This window comes from Ammospiza nelsoni, chromosome 21 (assembly GCF_027579445.1).
Source record: "Ammospiza nelsoni isolate bAmmNel1 chromosome 21, bAmmNel1.pri, whole genome shotgun sequence".
Lineage (NCBI taxonomy): Eukaryota > Metazoa > Chordata > Aves > Passeriformes > Passerellidae > Ammospiza > Ammospiza nelsoni.
In genome coordinates, this window is record NC_080653.1 from 2034961 (window position 1) to 2057875 (window position 22915).

At 48.8% G+C, this 22915-nt stretch overlaps 1 protein-coding gene across 1 annotated transcript in view; it reads right to left on the reverse strand.

Moving 5' to 3' along the window:
- The window catches only part of AUTS2 (activator of transcription and developmental regulator AUTS2), an 802406-nt gene that overhangs the window by 19568 nt on the left and 759923 nt on the right, over positions 1-22915 (reverse strand). Inside the window, exons 7-12 of the mRNA XM_059486924.1 lie at positions 9983-10245; positions 9714-9907; positions 8061-8314; positions 5771-5991; positions 5298-5342; positions 734-829 (exon numbers count right to left, since the gene is read on the reverse strand). Of these exons, the coding sequence (XP_059342907.1) occupies positions 734-829; positions 5298-5342; positions 5771-5991; positions 8061-8314; positions 9714-9907; positions 9983-10245 (1073 nt within the window). The remainder of the gene's footprint in view (positions 1-733; positions 830-5297; positions 5343-5770; positions 5992-8060; positions 8315-9713; positions 9908-9982; positions 10246-22915) is intronic.

Here is a 22915-nt window from a genome sequence, read left to right on the forward strand (position 1 = left end):
AAAAACAAAAAAAAACCAACCCAACACCCCTACATTTAGACAGAGCTTGTTCCTATGTCAAAATGAAGAAAATAGAAATCAGCTCCAGCATAACTGACAATTAAGTAAGAGAGTTGTTAACAGTCTGATTACCATACAGACAAGAATCTCACTAATGAACTGCAATTTACATATTCAGTCATTAGAGTGGATGGGCCAATTTAAGGAAGAAGGTGTCTCCTCTGCAGAAATTCCACTCCTGCTTTCAGTCTAGCTGCAAAGACTACAGACTGACTTCTTCCCACTGACAAATAAAGAGTGACTCCATAAAAACAAAAGAGAAAAGCCCTGAACTTGCCACATTTCTCTCCCCCAGTTATCACCCATGAGGACAGCCAAATCAGTGCTCTGCACTGTGTTGGAGCTGGGAGGTAATTATGGAAATGAGTAAACAAGAATGAGCACCATTTCTTAAAATTCTGATTATTACATGACCTTTCATTAATGCACACTATCTCAGAACTAATTATATTGCTTCTAAAGTTAACCATGCCTTTATATAAATAATTAAAAAGAAATGTTTGTATATATATCTGAACCTAATGAGAAATAACTTCTCTTTGTGGTAAATCTGGAAAAAAAGAATTGTCCCCTGTGGAATGAAGCTGTAAATCAGAGCTCAGCCTCTCCAGAATGTGAACCCCTTGCTAAGCCCAGCCCTGCCCTGAGCAGTCCCAGGTAATTCCTGCCTTACCTTGGGTTGGAAAGCTCCTTGCAGCGAGCCAAAGGGGCCGGTGGGAGGGATCATGGGAGGAATACCTGATACAGCTGGAGGATAGGAGTGAAACAGCTGCAACAGAAAGAGAAAAACATCAGTGCTGGGTCACCAGCAGCACAGGCAGCTGAGGAGGACACAGAGAGCATTCCTGCAGAATAGTAGGAAAATGTTACATGGAGAAAACTGAGAAGCATTGAAGTGATCTCATTGCAACAATGTTAGTTAAAGCAGTCGATGGGATGTTCACAGATGTCATGAGGTTTAGAGCTTAAAAGCAGTTCCAAAATCAGACAGCCAGCAACCTGTACCTGCCTCAGGCCAGCACAGCATAAGGGAGACATTTGTTCCTCAATTATTAATTTTTAAATTGGAGAGAGGTTTTAAATGGTTTCAGTCTGTGACTTGTTTCAAGAGAAAAGGAAGAATCCTGAGCAGAATGAGGCTCAGAAATCTCCTGTTTAAGTGGAAAAACCCTTACGAGTTCTAAGGATATTGTATCATTAAAACTCCATTAGTAGGTTGGGATTTTAATGGTATCTGTAGGAAATGAGGAAAATATGCACAATTCTTACTTCATTAGTCTGTCTGAGAGGATATCCTGCCACATCTAATATTAGCAGACAGACAATCTGATTTGTTAAAGATTAGTATTTAAACAAAATGTTAAGGCAGAACCTCCCAGAAATGGATGGGAGTTTTTTGTAAAGAGAGAATGCTCAGCACAAAAATGTGCCCACCTCCACTGACCTCCCTGAGCCCAGGGCTCTGTCCTAAGGGAATTTGGGAACAAATGAGATGCTGCTCTGTGCTAATGCAGACAAGGAAAATAAGCAGGTTTCCCTTAATTTGCTTATTATTAAACAAATAAATTGTTCCCTGGGAGGGTGGGCAGGCCCTGGCACAGGGTGCCCAGAGCAGCTGGGGCTGCCCCTGGATCACTGGCAGTGCCCAAGGCCAGGCTGGATGGGGCTTGGAGCAGCCTGGGATAGAGGAAGGCATCCCTGCCATGGGAGGGGTGGAAGAGATGGTTTTTAACATCCCTTCCAGCCCAAGCCACTCTGTGATTCCATGATAAACCATCACATCCCAATCTGCCCATCTCTGTGCTCTGCTGGTGAACCTTTGGCTCTTGTTCTGACAAAAAACTCTCCCAGTTCCATGAAAATGCTGCTAGCACACACCAAACTGCTTCCTGGTGGGAGTTAGGGATTCAAAACATCACACTCCAAACCCATTCTTGGTGTGAAACCTCTGGATCTCAGAGGGGATGGATCTAGGAGGGATGGATCTGGGAGGGGATGTGTTTAGGAAGGGATGGATCTCAGAGGGGATAGATCTAGGAGGGAATGGATCTCAGAGGGGATGGATCTAGGAGGGGAGGGATCTCAGAGGGGATGGATCTAGGAGGGATGGATCTAGGAGGGGATAGATCTAGGAGGGGATGGATCTAGGAGGGGATGGATCTAGAAGGGGATGGCTCTTGGAAGGGATGGATCTAGGAGAGGATCCAGCTCCACTGGAATTGCCACCCTAAAACCTAACAGGGTTCTCTGGCTGACACCAATTCCCCTCTGACCACGGCTGAGCAAAGTCAAACTACTGTGTGCTACTTTTAAGATCAAAATAAATGAGTTAATGGCCAATTGAACAGAAGCAGGACTGGGCAAAGTCAAAGACTGGACATGAGGGGTGGGAAAACACTGAGCAAATCCCATCCCAGAGTAAAACAGTACCACAAAGTTGTGATGGATTTGGATATGCCAGGCACACACTTGTGCTTCTCTTCATAATTTTTCCTTCCACTAGCTTATCTTGCCATGCCATTTATCCATATTGTATTTACTGAAAGCTGAGAAAACATTTCAGAGGTATCAGAAGATTTTCTCAGTTTAAAAGGCTAGTATTGAGCCTCCGTTCCTGTTGCTGCTGTTGTTTTTAATTCTATTTAATTTGGACCTGCTCCATCCAATGGTGCAGAAAACATTTTGAGATTATTTGATACTGAACTGTAGACATTTGAGAAACCATTAAGAGACATTTGTCCTCATTTACAATAACTTTTAATGAGTAAAATGTGCTTGAAATTCTCCAGTGTCGTCTGTCTTTAATTCTCTGTGTAATGGACTAATTCTAAGTGATGGCAAAAGATGTAATACTTCATATTCTATTGGCTATGACTAATAATAAGGAATTCTTTCCTCAGTTTTATAACAAGTGGTAAGTTAATTAAATGTGACCTTTCCTCAAGGTCAGAATTATTAATAAAATATAAATAGTTTATCTCTGTGATTAATTTGTATCAGTTAAATTCCTCCAGCTTTCAGAATTCACATTTCATAGTCAAATGCTTCCTTCTTCCCAAGAATTCCTTCTTTTTTGAGCAGCAGTTTTCCCTTCTAGTTTTCCCTGGGGAAACATGCAGTGACCACCTTGGCCAGGTATATGTGATGCTAAACTAGACCTGGCAGCAGCTGCAGGTGAAAGCAAAGCCTCACTGTGCTAAAAGAGAAGAAATAACACTGATTTAAAACTCAACATTAGCTTCTATGTGAGCTACACTCCCTGTTCTAAAGTAGATGGGTTTTAAGTCTCAAGCAGACCCTGTTCTACAAAGTTCACCCACACTCAGCTTTAAGGGATCTGAGCTCCAGGTGTGGATCTACAGTGGGAGCTCTTGTCCCTAGAACAGCTCTGTGGAAGTGCCACATTCTGACAGTATTTGTATTTCTCCTGCCCTGTGGGTGAGCCCCAAACCCTGCTAAGGGACAGCTCCCATTCCCTGTGCCCTGACCAGTCCCAGGGGAGGGACAGGGGACACCCAGCTGGGCTGGCCTGGCTCACTGGGCAGGCACCAAGGGACACCCAGCTGGGCTGGCCTGGCTCACTGGGCAGGCACCAAGGGACACCCAGCTGGCCTGGCTCACTGGGCAGGGACAGGGGACACCCAGCTGGGCTGGCCTGGCTCACTGGGCAGGGACAGGGGACACCCAGCTGGGCTGGCCTGGCTCACTGGGCAGGCACCAAGGGACACCCAGCTGGCCTTGCTGGGGTCACAGACAGCCTGTTGCCCCAGTGCAGGCACCACAGCATCCCCTGGGAGCAGCTGTCCCACAGTGCTGATGAGGGGCAGCCCCTTCCCAAGGACAAACCTCTCCCCAGGGAAGGCAGGAGAGCCCAGGTCCCTGCCTTGCCCCAGCTCAGCTCCCTGGCTAAGGGAGCACAGCATGGAGCTCTCCTGACCTTACAGGGGTGAGGCCATAACCTTTGCAATCCAGGTAGCTCCCAGATTTCTGAGATTATTGGACTGAATGTGAACAGCAGATACAGCTGGAGACTTCTGCAATGCATCCTATTCTACACTGCCAACTTCTGTGCTTGATTTGTCTAAAATCCATGCACTATCTCCCTATTCTGTGTTCCTGCTGAGATCCACAGGCCACACTGATCAATCTCCTGGAGCCCTGTGAAGCTCAGCAAATCAGAGTGCAATGAACACTGGTGCAGGTGAGCAGCAGTGCCCTTTGGAGTGGAGGTGGCAATGTCTGCCCAGTGTTCCTGGAGCTGTGAGCCTGCAAACACTGAGTCCCAGCTCCTCAAATGAAGGGCCAGACATGGAGAGGACTGCTCAGGGGCAGGACAGGCTGTGAGCAGGCCATGTGTTTAATCCAGACATTGTCTTAACCAGTTTTTTTTGCCCAGTTCCACTTCTAAGCAAAACCAACACATAAAGCCAAATGCTCTGCAGATTTCTGAGTGCTGATGCAGTACTCCTTCTCTCATCAAAATATTGCTCTTGGATTAAGAAACTCTTGCCAGACACCTGCCTCTGCCAATAGGATGAAGAAAATACAACCCAGGGTTCAGCAGCAAACCAATCAGTGGATTCAAATCCTTAACAGCAAAAGCTTTACATAAAACTGGAATTTTAAAAATCAGTTCATCTCACTAAGTAACATTTTTGGTAGCTTAGGTAAACACATCTAGTGCATAGCTGGATTCATGTTGCTGTCATCACACAGAGCTTTCAAAACATAACCCAGTGGATCAGATGAGCCTTTGAAATCTGAATAAGATGACAGGTTTTCAGATTTTATCAAACAAAATATGATAGATTGGGAAAACTATTAGATTATCTATCCCTGAAGGATTTGTCTCATAGTTTGTCAGTTCATTTTAAGTTCCTTAGCAAAAATATCAGCCCAAGGGTTTGTGGCACAAGTGAAACACTGTGATGGAATCACTGCTCTCTCCTGAACCATGGAACAGTCAGCCCTTCTGTCTCATCTTTTCACATCAAACCTAGATCCAAATGGTGTGTGAGCAAGAGATCTTTTGATTGGAAAAGCTGATACTGCATCTTTATCAGAAACAAGCACCATGAATGCAAGCCTTCAAAAGCCAAAGCAACCAAGGACGGTAATGGTAAATCCTGGAGTGATGATTAGGGAGAGATTTGACACTGTGCCATTGATTGAGTGGTGATCCCAACCCACCACAGAAAAGCAGTGAAGTCAGTTGGAAACAGAGCAATAAAACTCACACTGTGACGGTAGAAGGGGTCAACTTTTGTAGGATATTTGTCAAACTGCAAAGGGATCAAAGCACAAACTAGTTACTTTATATTTCCTTGCTTTACTTCTGTTGGCAAAATAGAAGACAACTTCTCTATTATTTGGCAACCAACAGAGAGGAAAAAAAATATGCAGAAAATTAGTTTCCAATGAAATTGTTTGGGTTTTTTTCTTTCTTCAAAGTAAATCAAGATCTTTTCAGGACAGGACAAAGGAGGAGCAAACACTCTAGGCAGGACTGGCCAGAGCCTCATCCCTTGGTCCTGTGCTGCCACCTGAACCTCATACTGTGACAGAGGGACAGCCCTGCCTCTCCTACCCAGACACCCCTGGGCAGCACAGGAGCCCTTCCCCACAACCTGGCAAATTCTCCACAATACTTTTGTAACAAAGAATAGAGTTGTGCTCTACTTATCCTCACATTTCTGCCTGGGGTACGCACCATGGGCGGTGCTGGCGTCGGCATGATGGCAGTGGGAGGGATGGCGTGGGGGAAGGGCGTGAAGGTGTGCTGGTGGGTGTGTTGGTGTGTGTGCTGGTGCTGGTGCTGGTGCTGGTGGAACTCTGTCCTCAGGTAGGGCGGCGGGCCCAGCGAGGCGCCGCGGTCGGCGCTCTGCGAGGCCAGGAACCGCGTGTTCAGCTCCTGCCGCAGGAGGTCTTGCTCTGAAACACAGAAGCACAGAGGGACAGGGTTTATGGGCTTGGAAATGAACTTGGAGATCACAGAGTCCAACCTGGGACCCAACAGCAGCCTGGCACCCAGACTGACCGGTCCGGCCTTTTGTCTCTGCCTGGTCATACGTAGGATGGCCTTGGCACAGCCCGCGCTCCAAAGGACGAGTCTGCACTCTTCACATTTTCAGTCTTCAATATTGTTTATTATCTCTTATCTACAAAGTTTTCTCCCAGCCTGACAGAGGGCTGACCAGCAAGGCAGCCAAGGGCACACTGACCTCCCACTGGGCGGTCGTCTATTTTTATACTAAGAACTACGTACATCATATTTACCTTTACCTTCCAATACCTTTTACCCTTATTAACAAGTGCACATTTAACATGAACCAATCCCAAAGTGCCAACATCACCACAGAAGATGGATGACAAGAAGAAGAAAGAAGAAGGACAAGACACGCCCTAATTCCTCCATCTTGTCTCCTACAACCCCCCTGTACCAAAATCCCAAAACCTGTATTTTCACCCTGTGAATAATTAATTCTTACACCTCTTATCCCCAAGTGATTCTCTTGTGCTCATACAGGTGGCACATCCTGTGCAGGGTCAAAATCCAACCACCAAGCACTTCTGGCAACATTCCAGGATTTCCGAGCCCCCCCAAGGGTTGTCTCAGTAACTCTGGACATCTGGAGTGATGTGCTGAGTTCCCACACCACACCATGGCACTGAGTGCCACATCCAGTCCTTTTATAACACCTCCAAGGACAGAGACTCCACCACCTCCCTGGGCAGCCCCTTCCTATGCCCAATCACCCTTTCTGTGAAGATTTTTTTCCTAATGTCCAGCCTAAACTTCCCCTGGTGCAGCTGAAGGCTGGGTGCTCTCATCCTGTCGCTGTTCCCTGGGAGCAGAGCCTGAGCCCCCCTGGCTGCACCCTCCTGTCGGGGCCTTGCAGAGAGTGATGAGGTCTGCCCTGAGCCTCCTCCTCTCCAGGATAAACACCCCCAGCTCCCTCAGCCCCTCCTCACAGGGTTTGTGTTCCAGACCCCTCACCAGTCTTGCTGCCCTTCTCTGGACATGCTCCAGCCCCTCCATGTCCTTCCTAAATTCAGGGGCCCAAACTGGACACAGCACTTGAGGTGTGGCCTCACCAGTGCTGAGTGCAGGGGAAAACAAACAATAAAACAATAAAACAACTCCCCCAAGCTCTGGGGCTTTTCCAGGCCTTGTGCCACTTCCTTTGCTGTCTGTGGATAATCATGACACAGGACAGGGTAAGAAAGCCCCCGCAGGTCTTCCACCAGATCCCAAAGGCCTGAAACATTACAAAGTTTCCATTTCCCCTCTCACCAAGCCTGTTTTCACATTTCTCTGAGCATTTATGGACATAGACACAGTCCTGAATAGGTGAGGGTGGACAAGCAAGCTGGAGTGAGCTAACAAGTGGCTGCTGCTCACAGGAGCATCCTGATGCATGGACACTAAATGACACTACACAAATGCTCCATTTTCTTCCCCTCAGTGACCTGGTCAGGCCCTGGCACAGGGTGCCCAGAGCAGCTGGCAGTGCCCAAGGCCAGGCTGGATGGGGCTTAGAGCAGCCTGGACCAGCAGAAGGCATTCCTGCCATGGCACTGGATGGGTTTTAAGGTCCCCCCAACCTAAACCTTCTGAACACACCTGAGCCCAGCACTGCTGTGAGCTTGGCCAGCACAGACCCTCTCTGAAGCCCCTCCTGTCTGCTAGGCACAGACCACAACTGCATGAAGACCTTTGCTGGGGGGGGGGCACAGATTCCAGGTGGGCACCTCATGAACTCAGCAGTATTTCACTGTGGATTGTACAGAACAAACCTGGGAGAACCACAGCCCTCCCAAAGCAATCACTCCTGGGGCAGAGGGCAAGTCCCTGGCTGTGCCTGGATGTCTGCTTGGCATTGCCATCACTGTCTTCACAGTCAGTACAGCCTCTCCCCACCACAAGGCCCAAACCCCAAATTTGGGTATTCTGACCAAACCCAGAGCTGAGTTCAGAGCTGAACCCTCACGGCTCTCACCTGAGTAAGTGCTCCCAGCCGGGTGTCCTGGAACCTGCAGCGTCCCTGAGGTCAGCGGGGGTGGCGGGGGCAGAGCCGTGGGAGGGGCAAACATATTGGGGTGGTGTGGGTGTGCGGGGGGCTGCAGGGCCGGGGGGAAGCTGTGCAGGGGGCTGGGGCTGGCCAGGGACAGCGGGAACGGCGACGCCGACGGGTGGTGCGAGATGTGCGGGGGAGGCGCCTGGCTCTTGGCGGGGGTGCTGCTCCTGCTGCTGCTGTAACGAGAGGAGGAGCTGTCAGGGCAGAGAACAGCCACACACACACACACCACACAACCTCAGCATGTCAAACACAGTGTTACGAAGCCCAGTTACCATTTCCAGTCCTACCCCTTCTCCAACACCTGTTCGGGTATCTTTTACTTCCTGTGGTCCCCACACACTGAGCTGTGCTCTCCTGTGCTGTATTGTCCCACAACAGCACAAAGGAGTAATCAGCCCTAGGCATTCATGACTTAATTATCAGGTCCTTTCTACATGACTGCTCCTGGTTCATGTTTTCAGGCAAATGAAGCTCAAAATTACTGCATTAATAAAATTTAATTTTTTAAAAAGTGAATTACTAAGATGAAAGACCACAGAAAATGTGAAATGAAGTTGAGAAGGCAACAACAGATTTGTACCTATTGTACAGGTAATGTCCCTCTCTACCCCACAATAAAATGAGATAAGACGAGTCAACAAAAGAACTATTTGTGATTACACTGGCTGCAAATTTTCAGGTTTCATTTCCTACTAATGAGTATTTAAAATACATTCATGGAAGGCTTAATTCTCCTTGTCTTCATTTCAAGTAACAACATGCTTCTACTGCAGTGACTTTTAAAGACAAGCAGTACCAGCTTGGTTAAAAATAAATCCAGGTCTTAAACACCTCCCAGTCTTTAGTCAAACCATGAAGCAACCACAGCGCTACTTCCCCAGGTCTTGAAGGTCACACCTGCCTGCTGGGAGCTTGATTTGGAGAATGGCAACCCAGCTTAGAGTAGGGGAAACCTGAGATCCCTGACTCACGGGGACATCACAGGTTCCTGTGCACATGGTGCTAAATCTCACTGCTCATCTCTGTCATCCACAGATAAAAGGTGAGGCTGATCTCACCGTGGACAGGTGAGAGCAAAACACTGAAGCCTGCAAGGTGTCAGCAGGGCAGGAAAACAGGGAGCTGGGAAGTGCCTGGTGTGTGACTGCTGGTGCTGGGCTGTCACCAGCTGCACCTCAATCGAGGGGCTCCTGGGCTCCCTGCCCTGGGGCATGGCAGGGCTTGGAGAAAACAGGTATTTACAGGGATGGGAGGGCAAAACTGTCAGCCTTCAGTGAGCAGCCCAGTGCAGGAACTGGGCTTTGCTTCCCCAATCTACATAACTGTGTAGAATTCCCTCCAAAAACCCAAGTATGGCAGGGAAAAAATCCAAAGCAAATGAACTTAAAATACTAGTTTATGGGATCACCGGGTCACAGAGAGTGATCCTGGCTTATCTCAGGAGAGGAATCAAGGTTAAATGCACCAAGTGCCCTGTATTTCCCAGGGATGTGATGGGCTGTGCTGTCCCTTCTTTGTCCAATTCCCCCTCAGGCTCAGCCCAGCACCCCAGACCCCTCTCTGTGCACCTACCTTAAGCTGTTGAGGCTCAAGCTGCTGCTGTTGTAGGCAGAGAGCGGCTGCGAGAGGCTCTGGGGATGGGGCTGCACGGCGGGCAGGGCCGGGTGCGCCGGGGGCAGCGGCGACTGCGGCCGCGGCGGGTGCGGGCCGGCCGGGGGCGGGCCAGAGGGCTGGCCGGAGTGCTGGCCGCAGGGAGGGCCGGAATGCTGGCCGGAATGCTGGCCGGAGTGCTGGCCGGCAGGAGGGCGGCCGGGCTCCTCGGGGGCCGGGGGCACCGGCACGGCCGGGGCGGGCGCTGGGGCCGGAGCCTCGGGGCGTGAGGCGAGCGCGGGGCTGGGGCAGCGGCCCTCGGCAGGCGGCTCCAGCGGCGGCGGTGTCACCTGAGGACGGGGGTCTTTAGGCACCACAGGCTCAAGTATTGGGTCTTTGCTGCTGTCCTGGCTTTTCTCTTGGCTCCTTTCTAGTCCTGATATTTTGGGGACAGCTGGGCCCCTAGCACCAGAGTCGTCATTGTCAGCAAGTGCGCCAACTCCCACCTCTTTATCTGCAACAAGAACAGAGAGAGAAAATGGTTAAACATGACACAGACAGGCCAACCCAAAGCCACTGCTGGGCAACTCACACTCCCCATTTAGTTTCCATCAAGAACCATCCAGGTAACGTGAAACTGAATCAAATCCATCTGCCCCAGTAACTCTCCTCAAAATAAAACACGTGGCAGAGAAGACAGACCCTGTTTAGGGGTGCTGTTCCCCATTGTTGTTACTCATCATAATCCCTCACTGAGGGAGCAAGCTGAGGGAACTGACCCTCTGAGGGAGCCACCACCACAGGAGCTCCGTGCTTCTCACTGAATGGCTAACGTTGGAAAAGATCCACCAAGTCCAATCCCTCACCATGTTCACCATTAAATCATGTCCTCAAGTATCACATCCCCATGTTTTTTGAACACTTCCATGGCTGTTGACTGCACCACTGCCCTGGGCAGCCCCTGGCAGTGCTGAGCCCCCTTTCCATGGGGAAATTCCTGCTGCTGTCCCCCCTGAGCTGCCCTGGCCCAGCCTGAGGCCGTTCCCTCTGCTCCTGTCCCTGTTCCCTGGAGCACAGCCCGACCCCCCGGCTGTGCCCTCCTGGCAGGAGCTGTGCAGAGCCACAAGGGCCCCCTGAGCCTCCTTTGCTCCAGGCTGAGCCCCTGCCCAGCTCCCTCAGCTGCTCCTGGGGCTCCAGGCCCTTCCCCATGACACAAGATCTGAACTTTAGAACACACACTAGCAGCAGCCCAGGCTTTTTTGGTTTGGCTGATCATGGAGTGACTTACTTCTATTTCCCAACTCTTTAATAATAATGAATATAATTTTAACATCTGTACATAGGAATTTTGCTGACTGGGGCTCCACAGCAATTTCCTGTTGGAACTGCTCCCCAGACCTTCTGCCAGTGTGGATCTGATCCATGGCACGCCTTGGAACAAATCAGGGGAATGTTGCTGACAGGAGACTGGGAAAGGTGCAGCCTTGCAGGTGGAGGATCAGGAACTCTTTAGGGTGATACTGCACGACAGCTTGGAACAGCTGGACTTACACCTTTAGCAACTACAGAAACACGGCCCAAAGGAAACATGCAAGGTTTGGAGGGGCTTGGGACAAGCTTAGAATTTAAAAAGTGTCCAGTGTTCTAGATATCTCTAAGATAAGACAACTTTACTCCTCCTTCTGCCAGTTTTAAGGGGAAAAATTACTAAATGCATAATGAAAGAATATCCATTCAGAGAAAATTGTTGACAGCTCCTTTGTGCAAATCCTGAAGTAAAGGAATGAAATTCAAAGTATGGGGAGTGAACTCTGCCAGCCCATGGCCTGGGCACATGTTTGCCTGCCATCACATCCCTGGAGGCAGCCTGGCAGCCATGTGTCACAAACATGACATGATTTGAGTTTAATTTCATTAACATATCAAAACCAAACCACACCAGGACTCACTCACTAAATGTTTTACAGACCCAGTGCAAGGGTGAAAAGCCTGGTAAAGCAGAGGATTTTCGTAGGTTGGTAGACAGGAGGTGGGGAAAAAGGAGACAAAGGGAAGCAGAAGGGAGGTAAAGAGGAGGAAAAGGAAGCAAGAAAGAGAGGAAAAAGGTAAACAGGCTTATTTGATGAGGACCTCCTTTATTCACTCCTGGAATACCTGTGACTGGCAGAGAGGCTCCTCCATCAACTTGGATGGGATGATTATGAGGGCAAGAGTGGGACTCCAGAGGGATAAAAACAATTACTCTGCCATATGCCTAAGGTCTATGTCACTGCAATAAACTGCAGGTTCTAGGTAAAGGAAACTTTGCTTGCATTAACTCTTTGGATCAATCCTCTTTGATCAAACATTATTACAAGTTAGAGTGTGATCAACCCATATGTCAAGGCAGATCCCCCAGGAGGAGAGAAATGAGCAACAGTTTGTTCAGGAATAGGTGGATCTATGTTCCCAGTCCTTATGGTTATAGGAGTTACAAGTTTTTGGGTTTGTTGGGTTTTTTTACACAATGGCTGTTCCCAGTCCTTATGGGTATAGGAGTTACAAGTTTTTGGGTTCATTGGGGTTTTTACACAATGGCTTTGAGGACTCAGGCTTGTCACCAGCAGTGCCCCAGAACATGGCTCTAGCAGGTGGTCTGGAAATCCTGCAGAGGTGATACTTCCAAACCTACAGGGAACACCTTGGTGTCAGTGCATTCATTAAATCCTTTCTTTCCTTTAGCCTCTCTCGTGTGTCACATTTATTCAGCAAAGCTCAGAGCTGGGATCTGCTCCTCCTCCCCAGGAGAAAAGGGCTGGGGATGCCCCGGTCCCCTGGGTGTTCCTTGCTGCTGCTGCTCACATCCCCAGTGCCCAGCCCTGAGTGCTATCCTGTGAGTCTGCCCTGGGGAGATGCTGCCTGCAGTAATATAAATGTTATTCCCACTCTCCCAGCTGCCATGCCCGTGGGTTCTGCCTCTCCTGTGTGACACCAGTGCACCCACACTGTGCCCCAGCCCAGCTGTGCAGGAGTCCCAGCCCACCTCTCCCTGCTGAGAACCATGAGGGATAATTCAGAACCAATTCTCCAGCCCACTGCATTTATTTGGAGAGCTGAAATCCCCCCTCAGTGATAAACACCACCAATCACAGGTTCCATGAGGAGGGCTCCAGGCCCCATCAACAGCACTTCAAGGTCACACAGACAAGATTGCTCTTTTCCTACTCTGGGGGAAAAAACCCTTAATGCCACTATGACACTGACAACCCAACTTTCTGAGGCTGTTTATCATCAGAGGAATTCATCTCCACCCAACAGCTAAGCAAGCACCAAGCTAACTCCACTTGCTGGCTGCCTCCACACTCTGCTTTGGATAAACTGGAATTACTGCACTGGGATTCAGAAGGGCAGTGACTGTGATGTAACTTCCATGCTGACACAGGCTCCCCTTTTTCCACTGGGTTGATACTGCATCCACCAACAGCCAGTCTTCCACTAAAAAAGGAATAAAGCCAGAATTTGATGCTGAGGACTGAGAAACATTGGCATTTCCCAGACAGGAAATGCTGCTTTCACTATCTTCCATTCCTGTGCTCTTTGATGTACCTTAAATCTCAAATTCCTCTGTTTTTCACTCAAACACACAGAACTCCAGAGCCCTCCACATGACCCTGCTGTGTATGTGACTATCATGACACCAGGGAGCAGCCAAGGCCACCGTGGGGATACCTGTAGGTAACCCAGGTGACCCAGAGAGACTCAGCAAACACTTCCCTCTGGAAACATGGATTTGTGTAATAAATACAGGCAATATGCAGCTTTCCATCACTGTCTCTCTTTCTAATGTGCAAATCACTAAAATCTGACCCAAACTTTGTGTTCTGGCTCCTGTGTCCCATCTCCATGGTCCCAAAGAGGCCAAGGTTGGCCAGGGTGGCCATTGGGAACATCACAGCCACAGGAACAGCCCAACTGCTCTCCACTGACAAAAGACCCTGTTGGAATTGCCAGATGTGACATTCCCAGAGAATCATCAATGCAGAACCCCCTCATTGTGCCTGGCCAAGGTGTTTGCAGATGGGTCCAAGAGCACCAAAGAGCACAGGAGGTGCCAAGAGCCAGCACAGGGTTTGAGTGCCATGGCCACCCCCAGCCTGGCCAGTCCCAAGTGTCCTGGGCATCATCCCTGGGCCTAGGAAATGAAATCCCCTCAGGGACACCACTGCAGGACCATGTCAAACTCACAGTGGCAAAACTTTTATCCCAAATGCAAAACCATCCAACTTTTCTGTGTCCAGGTGTGAGCCAGCCAGGTCTGGATGCCATCCAGAAACAAGGCTGTACCTCATCCTGTGTCACTCCTCCTCCTGCCTGCATCCAGATTCAGCCTCCACGCCTAGCCTCAGGCAACTTCAGAACTCATCTCAGAACCAGCACTAAATTTTTCACTTTCCTGAGAGGAAAGTTTAGGATTAAGTTCAAAGTCCTTACTGCACAAGTGGGGAAATTGTAGGAGTTTTCAGTGTTCTGCAGCATTATCTTTGTGACTGAGCATTCAGCCTAACAAAGAAATATTTTATCCCATCATTAGTATTAATTTTCTTTCACTGCTTTGGTAAGTTGAACTCTTGACACCCTGTATCTGCCTAACTCAATTTTTCTCCAAACTTCTTAATGCAAGATAAAAACCCAGATCTTTCAAACCCATTTTCTCCAGCTTTACCATGGATAAGTGAGGAGCTGGTACAAACTGTCACAACCCATACAAACCCCCAGGACATCTCTGGAGTCCTGGAATGCATCTACCCCACAGCCCACCAGCTCTTTACAAGCACTTTACAAGGCTTGAAATAATTAATGAGATTGCAGCCCTGATTGTCCATTTCATATTGATGAGACGTTGGTCAGGGCAGTATCTGATGGGGAAGGCAGGTGCCAGGAGCTGTTCCTGCCACAGGGAGGAGGCTGTGGCTGCAGCAGCCAGCACACATCAAACAGGCCCCAGAGCAGCTCAGCTGTTGTACTGGATACACATAATTTGCTAAAAACAATTTATCATTTTTAGCACACAGTCATCTTTCATCCTAATTTCCAAGGACACTAACAAAGCATTTGATTATGCAAATGAAGAACATGCCTTGGAAAGCACAGCTCCTTGCAGTTCTGTCATCTGCTGATAGCAATTACTCCACAGTGAGCAGGTATTTAGCACAAGTGAACAGCAAGGCTGGTGACACACTTTGTACTTAATTATAAAACAGAGAAGAAAATCATTCAGGACAAAAGATTTTGCTACCTCCTGTTAAAAATGTTTATCCTCTGCACTGAAAGGGATTTAATTGTCAACAGTGAAGTTGCAGATCAATGAAAAGAAGCACTTAGTGGGATTGCACAAGATGCTGACAATTCTTCAGTCATTGAGCTGCTTCTGGCCTTGATTTGAGAGTGCAGAGTTCTCCAGTGCTGCACATTACACCATTTATTTCATCCAGCTGTTAAAGAGAACACTCTCCATAAATGTAACTCCTATAGCTGTACACTGGGAGCATATGACAGCACTTATTGCATTTTTTTAAAGCACCTCTTGATTTAGTACAAAGGAATGGGATAAAGCTTTCTAGAGGGAAGGAAAGGGAATATCCAAACACCTGTCTGTCAGGAATCCCGGCGCTTTAGTAAATAAGAAGGAACTGCAGACAGGTGTAACACACTCACAGACCCTGCAAGAACTCAATCCTGCTTCAACACACACAGCCAAAGGTTTATTTCCAATAAAATCTCTTGACTTCCTAACCCATCCAGCTGGGAATCAATAAATGACATCATTAACTACACAGCCCCAAAGTATTCCACAGCCAGGTCCTGAGGGATGACTGAAGGGGCTCCCAAAGGGGCTGGAAAACTTCCCAGGTGGGAAGTGATGCTGACAGTCACTGGGGAATATTCTTTACCAATAATGGGTTTGTGATCAAAGAGTTTCACCTTCCTATTTCAATTCTGCATTTTAATCAAAGACATTCAGGTTTTCTCATGGCAATCCTTCTAAAACACACCCAGACACAGAAGGCCCCTGTGAGGCCAGGCTGTGCCTCCCACCCCTCCAGCAGCAGCACAAGGCTCTTCCCAAAGTGCTGCACAAACCTTGGAGCCAGGACACAAATCCCACCTGCCCAACCATGAGCTCTGCTCCTGATCTCTGCTCAAAGCTGCCTTAGACCCAAACACCTGGGAGTTTCTGCCAGGATTGGGGCAAAACCAGGGGCTTTTAATGCACCTAAATCTCAAGAGTTATAGAATCCCAGAATGGGTTGAGATGGGAGGGACCTCAAAGCCCATCCCATCCCACCCCTGCCATGGCAGGGACACCTCCCACTGTCCAGCCTGGCCTTGGGCACTGCCAGGGCTCCAGGGGCAGCCCCAGCTGCTCTGGGCACCCTGTGCCCACCCTCACAGGGTGGAATTTCTCCCCAATATCCCATCCATCCCTGCCCTCTGGCAGTGGGAAGCCACTCCCTGAGTCCTGTCCCTCCATCAGCCCCTCTCTGCCTCCCTCTCTCCTCTTTTGGCTGTCACAAGAGCACCCTGTGACCCCTCATGGGCAGAGCACAAGGGTGGGAGCACTTCAAACCTGCCCAGAGTAAATGAGGTGACAATACAGGACAATAATCAATTAAAACCAGAAAACACTGCAAGGCTGGATAATTTTCTCCAATTATCAACAGGAACATCACCTCAGCACAGGGTTAACCTCATCAGAGGACAAGGAGAGGAAAATATCTTGAGTTTATCAATAGCATCTCCCACTTATTGATTTGCCTTGGCTACAGATCCACAATATTCCCTGAAATGCCCATGACATCTGCTCATCCCACTTGTGTGTGACAGGATTACCTGAATGAGCTTGAACAAAAGCAGCTTTCAAAAGCAGCCTGAAAGGTATAACCCTGTGAACACTGATCAAATGGAACCTGACAGCTCAGCTGAATACACCAAGGACCACAAGGATGTGTGTGATATGTTTATCCAGCAAAATAATACATCTATTCCCCCTGAGAGGTGTCACACCCCCAGCTCACCAGCCACACAGCCCTGGCTCCTCTGTGGATTTGATCTTTACAGCCAAAGAATTTCTGATTTTAAAGGCATGATGCCAATATAAGCAGAGAGATTAAAACCACTTGCTAACACTAAGATGGAGCTCAGCACCATGAGAATTCCCATTTTCAATTATAAATATTTCAGCTCAAGGAAACTTTGCTGAGCTTCCACATCCCAGCTCCCACATCAGGGTCACTTTACACTGTTCTCATGCTTGGCACGACTTTCCTTCAGTTTCCAATGCTGCAGAGAAAAATACCGATGTTAGAGAATTAGGGTTGATGTTAGAGAATTACAGAGTTGTTAAGGTTGGAAAAGCTCTCTAAGATCACTGAGTCCAACCCTGCCAAGGCCACCACTAACCCATGTCCCCACATGCCAGATCTGGACACCTTTTAACTCCCTCCAGGGCTGGTGACTCCACCTCTGCCCTGGGCAGCTGTGCCAGGGCTCATCCAGCCCTTTGATCCCACTGCCCAGGAAGGATTCTTCTGGTCTGGGTTGTACCAACAAGTGCAGAAATGAGATTTTATTGTTTCTGGTCAACAAATTGTCACATTAAATGTGTTAATTATACGTGTCCAGTAGCACCCAGCTCTTTGCAAATTGTCTGAAAGCAAAATTCAAGCAAAGGTACAAAGTCAGTGTGATGGTCCCTGTGAGCCACTCTTCACTCCTGAGGCAGACATCTTCAGGGAAGCTCCAGCTGAGGTGTTCGACCCCAGAGTTGTGGATCCTCTGTGCCCTGCCCACACAGATCACTAAAACCACCCTGTCAAAGTGCCTCTGCACATCACCACGAGCAGTGCCCACCCTCAGGACACACCAGCTGGCCTGTCCATAGTGAGCACAGCAGAGCAGCAGGGCAGGGTGGTCTTGCTGTGAAGGAAGAGCTGTCTGGGGGGCTGAGCACGTCCCAAACACAGCAGCAGGAATGAGCACTGGGCTCACAGCCACCACAGCACCTCCAGCTCAGCTCAGCCCACAGCCTCACTCATAGCCTGAATGTCCACAATAAATGGCAGGCAATGAAGATTAAAGTCAGCTGTGCCCCACACTGTCCCTGGGATGTGTTAATGAGCTGGCAGGACACAGGACTGGCACAGCAGTGTCCCACATGCAAGAGGACACCGACATCAGGGTGTGATATCTGAGACTGAGGATGGCCCCAAATATGGGGATTTTCTATCCAAACTGGATTCATTAGCCTGTGTATGATTCATAATAGCATTTGAAAAATGTCCTGTGCTCCTCACTTTAATTTTAATTCATGTTGTGCCTTGCTGCTGAGGCTAATTATTATCCAGCAATGGTGAATCCAAAGCCTCCAGCCTCATGAACAGGACTGTGTGGTGTTGCCTCCATGTGACAGGGAACTGTAATTCTAAAAGGATTAAAAGTTTACCAGCACAGCCATGTAAAGCAGAAAATGAATTGTTCACTCTTCTCATCTCTGTTTGGAAATTAGATTACAGGCTCCAAGTGAGCTGAAATACAGAATGAGGCAAATCTTTGTGATTAGCTCACAGGTGGCCAGTGAGCCTTTCTGTGCCTCAAAGGCTGGCAGATTCCCATTAGCTGCAATAATAAAAGAATGTGTACTTACCCCTCAGCCCAAACCCTGCCCTGTGCCAGCACAGCTACCTGCTGTGCTAATCCTCAGGGCCAATATCACCACCCCCAGCTGGGAGCTCTGCAGTTTGCTCAGCTGTCAGCTGGGACATTTGGGGTGTGTGGCTCACCCCCGCCCAGCCCCGGGGCCCCACTGCACCCTCAGCACTGGGAAGGAACTGGGGTGGTCACCCCTGCCAGCCCCACGCTGGCAGCAGCTGCTTCCCAGCAAAGCAGCTCTTTATAAACAATTTGTACCATTCACCAGCAGTGCTTCACCTTCCTGTTCTCTCTGCAGAAGGCACCCATGGGTGTCAGTACAGCAAACCCACCACACTTCAGCAGAAATCAGGAATCAGAGCTCACAAGTGGTGCAGAGCATCAGTGTCCATTCCATCTGGGATCTGCTCCTCACTCCTGCCAGCTGCAGATGCAGTGGGACAATGGGAGCCTCTCACTCAGCCCCAGCCCACACACAAGGAAACCTCTCCCAGCCCTCCCACCACGAGGCTGGTTCACATGAGGAACCTTCAGGGCTTCTTCCTCTGGCAAACTGATATCCCACCTGGCAGAACTGTGATAACTTTTTTATTATTTCTGTAAACATCTAATAATCCTCTGAACCCTTCTAAGCTACCCTAACATTACCTTCCACCAGGGAGCTCTACAACTCAACTTACAATTTCCTTTTGTTCCTTTTATAGAATCACTGAACCATTAAAGTTGGAAAAGGCCTCCAGAGATCATCAAGTCCAAGCTCTCACCCCCATGCACACTAAAGCACACCACAAAGTGCTGCATCCTCTTGTCTTTTGAACCCTTCCGGGGATGGGGACTCCACCACTGCCCTGGGCAGCCTCTGCCAGTGTTTAACCACTCTTCCAGTGAAGAAATTTTTTCCTACTATCCAACGTGAACCTTCCTTGGAATGTGTAAGGCAGGGAGATGAGAACCCATCTCCTTATTCCCACAGTACAAATTTGCCAGAATATTTCAATTTAATTTCATAAAATTTCTTTTACATGAAAAATTTAAAAAATCTGTTGAACAGTGGTGCTGTGGACCAGTGCTTGAGACCCCAACTTGGCTCTGCCCTGATGTGGGGCTGTTTTATACGCTATTCTGGGGAAACAGATGGAATTCCAAGTAACCTCTTCCCTCTTCATTTCCCTTTTTCTAAAAGCACCTTTTGCCTGACCTGGCAAAGCTGGCTTCCAACAGAGCTGCTGCTGGAAGGAATGCCTGGAGAGCTGCTCCTGCCCCTCACCCTGCACACAGCACTCATTGCAGATCCTAAACCACCACGGCTCAGGGTCAGACCTCCCTGAAGTTATGCACATATTTAACTGGATGTGAAGGGAATCACCTCCTGATTAGGCAGCAGCTGATTGTTTGATCCGGGGATTAATGTGACACTGACACCTGGGCTCAGAGGCACCAGCTGGTGCAGTGGCACTGCCAGGCCTTGGGGATGGACCTGCTCAGGATCTTCCTGTCAGGGCATCAAAGGTGTCACCAAACCTCCCTGCTGGCAGCCAGACTGGGGCACTGAATGTCCTGCAGTTGGGGGTGGTGGTGGACACTCTCCCCAGGCCAGGATGGCACATTATGCCAGCTTGTGCCAGAACCCCAGGCTGGGCCAGGCTGTGCGGGGCCCAGAGGGTCCCTGGTGGCACCTCCGTGCTCAGGCAGGGCCATCCCCGAGCACAGGGCACAGCATTGTGTGCACAGGGCTCTGCAGGATCCCCAGTGCTGAGGGAGACTCCAGCCCCTCCCTGGGCAGCCTGCTCAGGGCTGGGCACTGCCCAGGGCACAAGTTGTGCCTCCTGGGCAGGGGCAGTGCTGGGCTCAGGCCCTGCCCGTGGCTCTGGTGCCGCTGCTGGGCCTGGAGCAGAGCCTGGGCCCTGCTCTGCCCCTCCCTGCACACAGGGACAGCCAGGCCTGAGGGCCCCTCTCAGCTGGGGCTCCTCTCCAGCCTGAGCAGCCCCGGCTCCCTCAGCCTTTCCAGCAAGGAAGGAGCAGCCTGAAGGCTGCAGAACTGCCCACCAGGAATTCCCACTGTGTCTGGGTGTCTGGTGTGGAGAGGGAAGGAGAAAATCTCCCAGTCATTCCACAGCCCCTCCTCTATATCCATGCTCTGCAGAGTTGGCCTGGAATGTAATATCCCAACCTCTCCCACCCAGCATGGGTAACCTGTCAAAAAAGGAGGTTTTATTGCTCAACTTTCATTTTTACCTCAACAGCTGAACAACTCACATTTCATTTTATTTTTCCCCTCTCTGTTGATCCTTTCCAAGATCTTTTCCAAGACCTTTCCTCCACACATCCCTTCATGGAGCACTGCAGCTTGTGCTGAGCTCCCAGGCCCAGCAGGGCACAGAGGAGGGGATTGCAGAGCTGGAGCAAAGGGAGCTGCTTCTGTCCTCCAAAACTGTCCTCCCAGCTAAGGGAGCTGCTTCTGTCCCCACACACTGCCAGGGACAGACTGACTCCTTCCCCAGAGCTACAGCACTCTGGGTCACAGAACCAGGGAATGGGTTGGGTTGGAAGGGACATTAAAGCCATTCCATCCCACCCCTGCCATGGCAGGGACACCTTCCACTGTCCCAGGCTGCTCCAAGCCCTGTCCAGCCTGGCCTTGGGCACTGCCAGGGATCCAGGGGCAGCCACAGTTGCTCTGGGCACCCTGTGCCAGGGCCTGCCCACCCTCACCTGTGGCATGAAATCTCCATCTTGGAGTGAGGGGAACCTTGACAAATAACATTTATTTAAGTTAAAGAAAAATACTTCAAAATTGGGGGGAAAAAACTGCAGACACTTTCAGTTTTATAGTATTTTCAATTCTTTTCACAAAGGGAGGTAAAACCAAACCCAAGCGTTTACTGGGTGCTTGAAGACCAAATCAAGCACATATGATGTTTCAACAGCAGCCCAGTGAAATAATCAATAGCCTCCAATTCCACTTATTGACTTTTGCACACCCTTGCAGGCATGAGACTCCAGGCACTAGAATCACCAGATTGTTCAATTTGCTCTTGCTCAGATATTTCACACTGACATTTTTATGACAGTGTGTGGAAGCTTCTTTGAGAGAAGCTCTTGAAAGTCAGAGTGGACTTCAGCTCCCCAAATTCTCTCTTTTGCTTCATTTTGGGATCCAGGGCTGCTTTGAGCATAATGGTAATATGAAATATTTCTCTCTCTCTGTTTTGTCCTCTCTTATAGCTTGAAGGAACTTCAGGAAGAAAGACACTTTCTGTTTAATCAGGCCAGAATTACAGAAGATTACACATCTATAAACTGCATTACCATGGGGGAAAAGTGCCTTTGTGTGCCCCCCACACCTCCCTGCATGTGGGACTGGCTTCCCTGACACCCATCCTGTCTTTTTACAAGACTGCTTCAATAATATAATTCTGCACTCTCTAACAGCCACAATAACAACTTGTTTGGACCACTGTGAAGCAGCAGGAGCTCATTAAGTCCTAGAGAATGTTTGCATCTATTTTGGCACGGGTGTGATTTGTTATGACATGGGAAAGCTGCACTATTTCACCAGGTTTAATAGGTAATAGATATGCCCAAGCACATCCTTCTTGCAAGGCTACGAGGAGCTTTTAGCAATAACCCTCGAGGATGTGTTGGGCAAACTCATCTTGCAACATCTTCAAATATAGAGAGAAAATGATGTGAACTATGGAAAATCACCATGATTCAGGGACAGTGCACTAGACTAGAAGATTAAAGTTCTGCTCCAACTCCCTCAAGATGCAGTTAGGTCAGTGCTTGGCCCTGTTTCCTTTTCTAGGATTTAGATGATGAGCTTTCCAGGGCAGGGGCTGGTGTAAAACAAGAATCAGCTCTTGCTTAAGGCCTTTCTGTATTCATTTCATTAAAATAATAATAAGGATTTTAAAAAAAGGTCAAATTCAAGCTTGGCAGAATGCCAGAGCTCCTCACTGTGCTTCAAAGCATTTGAGTAAGTAAATGTAAGATAAAATAATTTATTTCTTTGCAGTACTCCCTGTTGTGTTTGAGATGTTTGAGAAGTTCCTCGCTGGGTTTTCTCCCTTTCCTGTGAAGCTGACAGCCATGAGCATTCAATAATCATGTCCTGAGCTCATGTACCTGGTTTGCCATGGGGCCCTCACAACCACTGACACATCAAATCATGTATAATCCTTCCACAACATGCAGGAGGCTGAAACTGTACTGATATCCAGTGCAACAAGGCAAATACACAGAAAATCAATATGAATACACAGAAAATCAATGAAAATACACAAAAATCAATATAAATACACAGAAAATCAATACAAATAAAAAAAATCAATATAAATACACAGAAAATGCACAGAAAGTCATGTGGGCCCATAAGAAACTATTGTGGCTCCATTTAACAGATCAGCCCAGTGTGACACACACATTTATCCCACAGGTGTGTGCACTTACTTGCACACTTGTGCACAGGTACACATATACACAACTATGGCCAC